This window comes from Asparagus officinalis, chromosome 2 (genome assembly GCF_001876935.1).
Source record: "Asparagus officinalis chromosome 2, Aspof.V1, whole genome shotgun sequence".
In the NCBI taxonomy this organism is placed as follows: domain Eukaryota; kingdom Viridiplantae; phylum Streptophyta; class Magnoliopsida; order Asparagales; family Asparagaceae; genus Asparagus; species Asparagus officinalis.
In genome coordinates, this window is record NC_033795.1 from 74,117,624 (window position 1) to 74,130,639 (window position 13,016).

Genomic DNA, 13,016 nt, shown 5'->3' on the forward strand with positions numbered 1-13,016 from the left:
TGGGTGATATATCCCAAACATGGCTGACTTATTAACCGTATATTGGCTGATATGTCCTTTTATATGGCTTGTCAATAAACACTATACTTCTGCAAAAGTTCTTTAATGATTTTTTAGCAAACATTGCATCCCTATTAAGTGTTGCGGCAAATTATTGTGGGCTCTTTTCCCTATATAATTTTCCACTATTGGTTAGTGATCCTAAGCATATATTATTTACATTTTTGTATGCTTAGATTTCATTAAGTATGTATAGGTTACATTTTAGGACATTATATTATATATGTACATCATCCGATATGGCACTCTGAAATTTACTCATACCGCTGATATTTTTCTGACATCTGCAATCCAATATGGATTTGGTTGTCTGATATTTCTCCGATAACTGTTATTGAAAACCTTGAGTCTTGTTTAGATGGCTGGTGGAGCTTAAAGACTTTGGAAGGGCTCCCTTGTGATTTGTCGTCGTTATGTTTAGAAGGAATGCAATTGTAGACAAGTCTCTGACTTTTGATAAGTTTAGGCTTTGAACAGTTGTCTTTTTCCATGAAAAGTTTTACTATTCAACAGAAGATCCACATGAAATTTAATGCATTATAAGCTTTCTTGTAAGTACCTAATAGATGTGATTTTTTATTCACATATTTAGTTATTTGTATCAGACTGATTACCTAGATTTATATATTGTACCCTCTTTTCCACTTTCTTATATTTTCATTTTTTTAATGTTCTAACTGTGAGGTTTTATGTATTTGTTATGTATGTTTCTGAATCCTCTCTATATGTGATATTCTGACGCATCAGATGCTAGATCTGAAGCCAATAATTACTGAAATTTTGTCTAAAGATCAACTGGTTGTCATCTTGAACTTTATAAATCTTGAAGAAAATTTCTTGTAAAGAAAGAATGCCTATGTCACATCTTGACATCTTATGTTCTGCACGAAACTGACAGATAATTTGTTTTGTATTCCATTTGTTGTTACTTTCCATTTCATAACAACTTACTTGCAACTTCTCATAATCCTCATGTAGGTAAAACTTTCCCTTGAATGGATAAGGATGAAATTCTCTAGGTTTAAAGTCAGTTTGATCTTTTCTCTTGACATGGTCTTGTATTTTCCAGAACTTTTTTAGGTTATCTCCTGCATTTTGCTTTGCGGATGGACTTGCATCTCTTGCCCTTCGGCGCCAGGGGATGAAGTTGGGATCCAGCGGGGAAATTTTTGATTGGGACGTGACTGGTGCCTCTATTACATATTTATTTGTTGAGGTATCTTTTGAAACATAAGCTAATATACGCTACTGGTGTCTCTATTACATATTTATTCGTTGAGGTATCTATTGAAACATAAACTAATATGTTAATAACTGCTTCATCTGTCCCACTACAGGTTGAGATATTTCACTTAAATTTTTTCTAGTTATAGAAATCTTTTCCAGCTAGCTACATTCCCAAACTAATAAACTTATAATTTTTCAGTATTCCTTTTTCTCCATATTTAATCTTCTGAAAGTCTTTTATCCTGCCATATAACAATTTGAATTTAACGTTTTTGTGACATTTTCCTTCCTCGACCATTATAATTTTATGCATTCCAATGTAGGAATGAGCCTATGAATGCCCATTATGTAGAGTAATGTTCTTTTAAGTAGTGACTATTCTTTATGGGCATTCATAGGCTCATTCCTACATACATAATGTTTTTGTGTAGTGGCATTCTTTATTTATGAATTTGGATGAAAACCATAGGCTTTTAGTTAAAGATCCCATGATTAAGAAGTTGATATGAATGCAGTAAAAAGAAAAAAAATGAACGTTTGGAACATGGTTCGTCATATGAGTTTGATTGGATTTCCTCTTGCCTAAACATACAGTGAATTCAGACAAGAAAAAAGTGCAAAATAAAAAGGAATCAATCAACCAAATAACAGCACATAAGTAACAACTCAAGTGCAACCAAAAACTCCATCTGGGATGAAATAAAGTGGTTACCAGGGCAGTTTGTTTGTAAATTTACAAACCACGTATTTGCCCTTGCTGTGATACAGTTGCAGCAAAATTGGAAGAGAATTTTTTATCCTAAAGCATGATCACTTGCATGTTTAGAGTCCATATAATATTTCATTAAAGCCATTTATAGGACCCTACAAGAAATTATTATCAGGTGAATCAAATACCTTTCAATTTTGATACTTTTTATTCGTTGTTTCTAAATACCTTTCAATTTTGATACTTTTTATTCGTTGTTTCTACACAGACAGATACTGTACATCATCCAATTGTGTGAATTTTTGCTTTTGAATGTTTGAGATGCAATTTAATGTGAAACAACCAAGTCAGATACCCTTTTATCTATGTACATTGGTGTGTGCATTGTATCTCCATGCCATTTTATTAAAGCTCCTAAGTTTTGGTGACCCTTGTAGTCCTTGCCATCCTCACATTGAGCATAGTTCGAGAACAGGCTTGTGCACAATGTTGATTTTTATTTAAATTTTCTTTCTTTTTTGTTATTTAAATTTGGCGAAGTGTTAGCTATTTATGATTATGTTTTTGTTTGCTTAAAACAGAGTATAGCATATTTTCTTCTTACAATTGGGCTTGAGTATGTTCCGCATTACAAGCTAAAGTTCTCTGGAATCGGAACATGGTGGGATCGTCTTATTTCTTTTCAGCCCGACATATCTCAGAGTTATTTTCAGCCTTTACTGGGATCATCTGATGGTGTATCAAACTCGGTAGCTGACGAGGATGTAGATGTTGTAGCAGAAAGGCATAGGGTAATCAGTGGATATGCTGATAATGCCATACTATACTTGTATAATCTGCGGAAGGTACTTATAGATCTATTTGAATTGTCGCTCTAGTCTATTTACAACTGCGGAATCCTGAATGACTAGTCCATTTTTTTAAACATTATTTAGAAGAGGCCATTACTGGAGAGATTTGTGTTTATACCCCAACGTCAGCTGGGCACTTACAGCGAAATGCATTTATCATATAATTTTGTGCCAGCTACACAGTTACCTTTTATTCTTTGTTTCTGCCGAGTGCTGTTTCATCTGTTAATTCAACTTACCTTGCTTGCTTATCATTGCAGTAGGTGATTGTGATGTCAAGAAGTTGAGACATCTCATATTTGTTAGGATTTGTTTTTTTAGATATCTGACTATGTCTTGTTCTGGTGGTGGACCCCCACCAACTCCTTTTTGAGGGAGTTTTTTGAGGTGGAAAAACTCGTTTGTGCTTCTTTCTTGCACTGGAATTGTTTTTCTCTCTTTCTTTTTAATGTCTACTCCCATATAGTCTTCAGCATTTTTTTGCTATGTTTTTCTTGATAAGATACAGGACTATATTGTCTTTGTTCATTTTTTGTGGTTTTTCTAATTTGAGATGTTCTTTTTGATTAACTAGTATTATTTCACTAGTGTTGATCCTTTCTTGGGACGGTTGTTACTGCATAGGATACCGGCATAAAGTTGACATAGTTGACCAAATTCAGCTGTCTGTTATATGTTTTAATATCCAGGTTTATCCTGCACAAGGGAGTCATGCTGCAAAGGTTGCAGTTCGCTCCTTGACTTTTGCTGTTCAGGAAGGAGAGTGCTTTGGTTTTCTAGGAACAAATGGGGCTGGAAAGACGACAACATTGTCAATGCTGACCGGTACATGCTCACTATGATAACAAATTTATGTTGGGATGAATCTTATTTGTATTTCTGTTGTTTTTTATGCCCACTCTATCCTGACAAGTTCTAGCAGATCTTCAATGCTACTATGAATTTTTTTCCCCTGAATAATATTTCTATAATGCACATAACAGTATAGTAAAAGCAAATTGGAGTCTACTTTAGAGAGTTGAGTTATAATATGTAGGCATAGTTAAAGTTAAATGAAATAATAAATTTGTTTATTATGAAATAGGTTTTATAGGTGGCCTCCAACTACAGGAATGTAATGGGTTCAGTGTGCATAGCTTATCACATCTTTTTTCATCTAGCCAGCATGCTAACACCCTTCCCTGTATGGTGCGACAACACCAACAAAGTCTTTATTTCCGATTGTTCAGGATCGAATCGTATTCTTCCATCTAGTCTTGTTAAGGCTATATCTTCAATTAAGTTTAACCATTAACATCCTTATTAATTGTTTTCATCCAAATTCTCCTATGTCTACATCTAGTACTCCTCGCCCCCTTCAACTATAATCTTATCAATTATCCTAGCTGTTGCATTTTGCGGTCTCCATTGCATGAGGCCGAACTATCTCAATAAATTCTCTCATTTTTCCCTTGATGGGAGCAATCTATACCTTCTTATGCATGCACTCGTTTCTTGTACTGTCTTCTAGTGTGTATCCACACATCCACCATTTCATTTTCAATTCTGTTGTGCTGATCTTTTGCACAGTTGTTTCTTAATTACCCAACAGCCTGATACGTAAAGCACTATTGGTCTTCTAGCTGTCATAGAATGTTTTTCATAGGTACTCTATAATCACATAGAACATCAGAAGCAGTCCTCCGTTTTAGTCATCCTACTTTAGTTCTATAAACCTCGTCATTGTCAATTTCACCATGTCGATGAATGATTTATACTAAAATTAAAAGTGATTACTCCTAAGTATTTCTTGACTGCTAATATGTACTGTACGCTCATTTCTTTTCGCAGCTTATTATAATTAGATTCAATACGTATTGTGTCTACAAATTCTGGATCTTTTAGATTCTTATACTAATTCTAAATCTTCTCATCATAGTCGTTTCAGCTAATGCCATCACTCAACAAATAACATACACTGTGAGGCTTCATCTTGAATATATCTTATTAAGTTCGTCATTACTATGGCAAAACAATAAGGACTCAAAAACGATCCTGGATGCAAAGAACAATGGCGTAGTAGGAAATGGTTCTGTCTCTTACTCGTTCACTCCTTAGGAGAATGTTAGGCAGAAACAGAACTTCAAAATAGTTGTAATTAATGGGAAATTGTGGGTTCAATTATCTGAATTCGGTTTTCAAATTTTCCTTCCTTAAATATGTTAGATGTTTTTTGTTTAATTTAATGCTGCTACATTTATATCCTTCAGGGGAACAGTGCCCGACAGATGGAACTGCATATATTTTTGGTAATGACTTGCGGTTGCATCCCAAGGCTGTCCGTCAACATGTAATCTTCATTAACATGTTTCATGTATTTTTTGTATAATATATGACCATCTTTTTCTAACTGTAGACACCCATGATTTGTTTTCCTTTCTTGTACAGATTGGTTACTGTCCACAGTTTGATGCTCTTCTAGAATTTTTGACTGTTCGTGAACATCTTCAACTATATGCACGAATAAAGGGTGTACCTGAGATTAATTTAAATAATGTAGGGGAAACATTTTATCCTATCGACTGATACTATCCCATCTATTCAATCCTTTGGCTTTATAAACCCTATGTTTCATTTTGTGGTAGGTTGTTGATGAGAAGTTGACAGAGTTCGATTTATGGAGGCATGCAGATAAGCCATCATATTCACTTAGTGGGGGTAACAAACGCAAGTTATCCGTTTCTGTCGCAATGATTGGCAATCCTCCCATAGTGATTCTTGATGAGCCTTCTACAGGTTTTGCCTTCTACGTCTTATTTTGTTCAGCAGTTAAAACATCCATACTATTGTATCAATTTTCAACTCCATGTCTAGATGTTAATGGTTCTCTTGTGAACATTAGACCATGGAACTTTTCACGTTTTCTTATAGAAACATTATTTAAAATTGGCTCAGTTCCTCTCGACATATGGGTAAGGAGTTCATATAGCGAAGAAATGTTAAAATGCATTTTTGAGCCTTTTCTTATCATTTCAAAATATTTCTCTTCATTATCTCTTTCCAAATCGTTAGTTTTACTAGATTAGCGTATTATGCAAGATACATTCTTTGGCGAAGTCTTTTTTTTTTTTGACCACATCTAAATAGAAGCAGCTTCAAGTTTATACTAATTAGACTCTAGTTGCACAAGAAGAATTTTTGGTCAGCCTGAAAGTTATTTCCTTTCTAAATATAATTATTCTTTGATTTCATTAGCCTGAATTTCTTCTTGATGCTTAGAAGACAATACCTAGTTCTTTGTTTCTCCTGATCCTCTGTGCTTTATCTGTTTTACATGCAGTCATGCACTAAATTCTGAGCATTCTAAAATTTCAGCTGTTGTTTAATATTCTATTGATAGTAGAAGAGTTTTAAAGTGAAACTCGCATCAAGGAAACACCATTTTATATGGTTCGAGGATAGTGGAGGCAACAGTTTATAAATGCAACATAGATTACAAACAATAGTAAATAACACACAAGGAAGAATAGATGACACAATCAGTGAAAAAAAGAGGCAGAATGACGTGCGAGGAGAGTAAATATTGTTAAAGTGTATGCTGTAAGTAAATTTATTAAGATGGGGAAGACTATTACCATGAACAATCCTAAAGCAGCGTTGACTTATTTTGGCCGCCGAAATGCTTAATTAATGCTAGAGGTTAGCAATGGAGGTAGCACTCTTGGAGGAGAAGGTGTGGCATTAGGGGTGCAAATGGATCTCATACGGATAAAATATGATATTGTCATATCTGCTTACAAATCACAGATACAGATGCAAATATAGGTATGTCTTGGTAAGAAAAACCAATATCCATATCCTCCAAAATTGGATATAGATACAGATCAAAGAAGAGAACATATATACGGACTGAAAATGGATATGAGGAAAATAACAAGAGGAAAACAACAACAAATCTTTTACCCCAAATGTTTGGAGTAAATGATATAGGAGAGTCCATTAATATGTTCAGATCTAAAAGGCTAGGATTAGATCTTTGAATCATCAAAATTTACCTCAAATCCATTAATCTAAGGGTCAAATAATTGCAACTGTTTAATCAATATATGTACGGATCCTGATATTTCACTCTATATTTGTATCTATATCCTATTGGATATAGATATTTAGTTTCCATATTTGTATCTGTTGATATTTGGAGAGAAAAGAGATTACTGGAGAGATTACTCCCCTCACTCTATACTTTACTATTTATAATGATGACCTAATTACAAGTTAGTCTCACAAGCAATGTGAGACTAAACTACTAAACTAATACTCTTTTCTACTCTCTTCTAACACTCCCCCTCAAGCTGGAACATATATATCATGCATGCCCAGCTTGTCACAAATAAACTCAACCCGTGTTCGACCAAATAGTTTTGTAAGGATGTTTGCCAAGTGAACTACTGTTGGTATATGTTTTGCCGTGATGATTTTATCCTCGAGCTTCTTGCAGACTACATGACAGTCGACTTCAATGTGCTTAGTTCTCTCATAAAACATGAGATTCTCAACAATGTGAATTGCTGCTTTATTGTCGCTATATAGATCCATAGGACATTCTGGAGGGCGACCAATTTCTGTCAATAGGTCTATGATCCAAATCATCTCTAGTGTCACATTTGCATAGCTCTGTATTCTGATTCTGCACTGAATCGAGATACAACACTTTGCTTTTTACTTTTCCATGACACCAGATTTCCTCCGAGAAAAACACAATATCCAATAGTCAATCTATCAAAAGGACATCCAACCCAATCTACATTAGAGAAACCTGTAACTCTGGTGTGTCCTTAATCTGAGTACAGAATTCCTCGTATTGGAGCCTTCTTCAAGTACCTCAAAATTCTTATTACTGCATCCAAGTGAGTAGTCCTAGGTGCGGACAAGAACTGACTCATAACACTGACTGCGAATGTGATGTCAGGTCTGGTTATTGTCAGATAATTCAGTTTCCCCACCAATCTTCTATACTGTCTAATATCTTCCAGAAGCTCTCTCTGATATAGTAGTAGTTTTGAGTTCACATCCATTGGAGAATCACTGCTTCTGTATCCTAACATCCTAATCTCTGAGAGCATATTCAGGACGTACTTTTTTGTGACAGAAGAATACCCTTCGTTGACTTTGCGACTTTAATGCCTAGGAAGTATTTTAGGGAATCAAGATATTTAGTTTGGAAATGTGTCTGTAAATGCTTCTTCAGTCTGTCAATACTAGAAGCATCATCCCTTGTAATTACAATATCATCCACGTAGATAACGAGCAGAATTCGTTTCACATTTTAAAATCGCCAGAAGATAAAGTGATCTTTCTGTGCACGACAAAGCCCAAATTTCTGAATAATCGATGCAAAACATCCAAACCAGGCTCTCGGAGACTGCTTCAGACCATAAAGTAATTTTTTTAGCTTACACACCTTCGTATTCTCTCCCTGAGCAACAAATCCTAGTAGTTGCTCTATGTAAACCTCCTCATTTAGAATATCATTAAGAAATACATTCTTGATGTCTAATTGATGAAGCGGCCAATGATTTGTCGTTGCTAATGAAATAAAAATCCGAACAGATGTTATTTTTACCATTGGAGAGAAGGTATCTACATAACTCAAGTCATACACCTGTGAATAGCCTTTAGCAACTAGTCGGGCTTTTAGTCGTGCCAAAATTCTATCAGGATTTAACTTGATAGTGTACACCCACTTACAGCCGACAGACTGCTTTCCTGGTGGAAGTGGAACCAAATCCAAGTCTCATTCTGTCGCAAGGCCCTCATTTCTTCTTGCATCGCTTGGTGTCAACCTAGAATAGATAGAGCTTCTGACACATTTTTGAGAACCAAATATGAGTCGAGTGAAGTAACAAAAGATCGAAAGGAAGAGGATAGGTGATCATAGGAGACAAAGTAAGAAATAGAATTTTGAGTACAAGTTCGTATCTCTTTTCGAAGTGCAATAGGAAGGTCGTCCACAGAAGGGGATAAATGTGCACTTACAGATTCAGGTTCTTCAGCCGGAGGACGTGGTGCTGAGGCCGACAATGGCACAGGAGCAAGAACACAGCAACGATGATAAACTTAAATTGGGTCGTTATACTGTACTGAGTATTTGCTAATAGTGCAAATAATATTGTCAGCAGATGAACCACCATCGGTAACCAGTCACTCTTGTAAGATCAAATAGTCATACTCATCCAGTGATAATGGAGATAGAGAACTAGAATGACCAGGTTTATCTTCGAAGAAGGTTACATCAGCAGAGAGCACAAGACGATTGAGTGATGGACAGAAACACTTGTAACATTTATGCTTTCGGGAATAGCCAAGAAAAATGCCTTTGAGACCGAGAGTTAATTTTTTGTTTATTTGGATTATGATTATGAACAAAGCATAGAGAGCCAAAAATCGTTGGAGGTAGCGGAAAGAGATCATCGTTGAGGTATAGAATCTTGAAAGGAATTTTATCTTGCAGAACGGAAGAAGACATTCGATTAATGAAGTAACATGCTGTTAACTTAAGATAGCTTCCCCCTAAAATTTTTTGGAAACGTGACAATGGAACAAGAAGGTCCGAGTCATATCAAGGAGATGTCTATTCTTACGTTCAACAACTCCATTTTGCTGAGTGTAAATACAAGAAGACTGATGGAGAATCCCATGTTCAAAAAAACTAGATCTAAATATTCTTTTTGTATTATCAGATTGAATTTTTTTATAGAAGACTTGAATTGATTAACTATTTCAAAATAAAAGAATTTAAATATGGAAAAGACTTTAGATCTAGACTTGAGAAGATAAATCTAGGTAACACGAGTGTGATAATCCATAAAACTCACAAAATACTAAAACTCTAATTTAGAAGTTATTGGGCATGACCCCCCCATACATCAGAATGTACAATATCAAATGGCTTAGCAGCCCTCTTATTGACTTGATTAGGATAAGACACACAATGATGTTTTCCAAATTAACACGACTCACACTCTAATGAGGAAAAAGATTTGAATTGGGGATGAAGCAGCTTGAGCATATAGAGAGATGGATGTCCTAACTGACAGTAGTATTGTAAGGCTGATAAGTTACCGATACATGCCAAATATTTAGCGCCCAATTCCAGTTTATAATGGCCGTTCTGCTCACGCCCCGTCCCAATCCTTTTTTTCGTGATCAGGTCCTGAAAAACACGATGTGTGGGGAAGAATGTTATTGTACAATTTAGAGATTTGGTGATCTTACTAACAGATAATAGATCATAAGGAAAATTAGGCAGATAGAATACAGAGGAGAGAGGAACACTAGGAGTAGGATTAGTGTTGCCGACACATTGAACATGTGTACGTAAACCATCAGCTAATATAACCGAATTAGATGTAGGGCTGAAAGATGACAAGATACCTTGATTCCCAGTCATATGATCAATGACACCTGTATCTATAATTCAAGTATTAGACGAAGACGATGTAAGTGAAGAGAAAGGGGTACCTGCGTTTTTGAGAGTAATGGATAAGGAGGAAGATGATGTTTGTGAATTCTGGTACTGTTGGTATAATTAAAATTACTAAAATTAACGCTGCAGCTCCGCATCATGAAAGATTGACTGTAGTTGACTGTCATTATCAGATGAGGTTAAGTTGTCCTGAGCAGTCATGTAAGCACCCTTGATCTTTTTCTTTTTTAATTTAGAACAATTATATTTGAGATGTCCTGACTGGTGGTCGTAGTTATAAGTCTTCATTGAGTCATTGCCATGAGCATGTCCGCCTTGGGATGGACCTCCTCAGCTACCTTGTTGACCATCTTGGCCACTTTGTTGACCATCTCGGCTCCCAGAACGACCAGTGTGGTAACCTCCTCTCCCTTCAAAGTTTTCTCGACCCCTTCCAGGACAATCATTATGACCTCCTCGTTCATAAGACTGTCAACTCTGAGTGGCACGCGTAGAGCGATCTGCAGTTGATGTTGGTGACTTTGTAGGAACAACGTTCTTCAGAAAGTGATTAGTCTTAGTTAGAGAACAAATGGCGGACTTCCCCATGATTTGTGGTCGAACAGAAAAGTAAATGGAATCTAGGGTACCTAAGTAGGTGAGTATCATAAATCTGTTCCATTAGTTTTGCATTTGTTTTACATCCCTAGTAATAGGAAAAATCTGACGAAGTTTCTCAGGCAGACGATTGAACTCACCATAATAATCATCTATGAGTTTACATCCTGTTTTTTACGAAACAGCTATTGAATAACTTCATATGCTCGATTAATATTACTGCTATCCTTATAGAAATCTTGCAAGAAACACTAAAGTTCCTTCATTGTCATACAATGGAGGACTAAATCCTGAATTTTTGGTTTCATAGTATTAAGAATCTGATGTAAGAGGACACTATCATCTAATGTCCAAGACTCCGGTGTCGAAGTAGGAGGGTCCGTCAACAAATGACCAATTTTACTTTGGCCTGTCACGTAGATTTTAATAACACGCTTCCATTGGAAATAGTTCATTCCATCAAGTGTCCGGTCAGTGATTTTACCAGTAAATATCTCTGAAACTTTCGTTTGGACCGTTAACTCAGAATTCTTAAGTTTCTCAGATACGACCATCATGAAACAGACGAGTAGAGATCAAGACGATACCCTCCACAAGTTGTACTTCACAATCAAAGTAAGTTCAAGTTCAAGATAATAATTCTTAAATTAGCCAGTAGGCTGAACAAGTCCAAGAACCCGAAGGTTAGCAATGCAGGAACCCGAAGGTTAACAATGCAGGAACCCGAAGGTTAACATACAAGAACCCGAAGGTTAAAATGCAAGAACCCGAAGGTAAACATGAAACACGAAGGTTAAAGTTCAAGAACTCAAAGGGTATTTTTTTTAGAGAACAAATTGCAGATCTAAGTCAAATCCGAAAACAAAGTAGATCTGGATCTGGAGTTTCCTTTGTGGACCACCGATTCAACGATCCGAGTCGGACGTGAAAAAGGTTTGACGTTGATGTTTCGATGTGGAAACAAGAACTGAAGTGAATATCTTAGCAATGTAAGATAAATACTCTTCTCAAGATCAAATCCAAGTTTGAACTCGAGGAAACACCGAGCAATGTAAGATATCCAAGTTGTCAAGGAAGCAAGTCGCGACGAACAAAGCAAGCAGCAAGCGGCAGCGAACAAAGCAAGCGGCAGCGGTGGCAGACAAAGCAGGCAGTGACGAAAATTAGGGTTTAGGGTTTAGGAGAAGGAACAGGTCTGCTAGAAGAGGAAGGAGTTAGATCTGGAGGAGAGAGGGAAGAGTCGGATTTGGAGGAGTCGGATATGGAGGATAGAGGGAGGAGTCGGATTTGGAGGAGTCGGATGAGGGATTAGGGATTAGGGTTAGGGTTAGAAGAGGGATTAGGGATTAGGGTTAAGGTTGTTTTGGCGGCTAGGGTTTAGGAATTAGGGTTAGGGTTAGGAACCTTGCTCTGATACCATGTTGATATTTGGAGAGAAAAGATATTATTGGAGAGATTACTCCCCTCACTCTATACTTTACTATTTATAGTGATGGACTAATTACAAGTTAATCTCATAAGCAATGTAGGACTAAACTACTAAACTAATACTCTTTTCTACTCTCTTCTAATAGTATCCTAACGTATACGGATATTCTTTGCATCCCTATGCGGCATACAGGAGGGAGGGAAGAGGTACTAGAACACTTCCAACAATGAAATTGATCTCCATTTTGTCCCTTCTCTTGATTCTTCAGGCATCTTTGCCACCTTTTGGTATCCTGTATGTTTGTACTCTAGGAGCAAGGTAAATGTTGCGGTGTTGCCTTGTGGTACCTCACTGCACTGGGCACCATGGAGGTACATTGCCTCACTGGGCACCTTATCTAGTTACTGTTGGTGATAATTTCTTTAGTGCCATATACCGATGATTTTAAGGGCAATCTTTGAACATCGAAGCTAGAGAGAATATTGTTATTTAAAAAAATTAGGTGAAGGGATGTGGAGGAAATCTAGATACTATTTGGGTAGTCACATGTTTCAAATGTCCAGGGTTGGAAGTATTTTTTTCTTCTTCTAATCTATCATAAAGTTCTAGAATGATAGTAACAGGCCACAGCTAACATGTGAGCTTTGGATTAAATTTGAAATTATATATATATATATA

At 36.3% G+C, this 13,016-nt stretch overlaps 1 protein-coding gene across 1 annotated transcript in view; it reads left to right on the forward strand.

Annotated features, from left to right (window-relative positions):
• LOC109831609 (ABC transporter A family member 1) overlaps positions 1–13,016 on the forward strand; it is a 73,966-nt gene that overhangs the window by 56,556 nt on the left and 4,394 nt on the right. The window contains exons 29-34 of the mRNA XM_020398966.1: positions 1,130–1,276; positions 2,578–2,841; positions 3,537–3,672; positions 5,097–5,176; positions 5,275–5,382; positions 5,472–5,622. Of these exons, the coding sequence (XP_020254555.1) occupies positions 1,130–1,276; positions 2,578–2,841; positions 3,537–3,672; positions 5,097–5,176; positions 5,275–5,382; positions 5,472–5,622 (886 nt within the window). The remainder of the gene's footprint in view (positions 1–1,129; positions 1,277–2,577; positions 2,842–3,536; positions 3,673–5,096; positions 5,177–5,274; positions 5,383–5,471; positions 5,623–13,016) is intronic.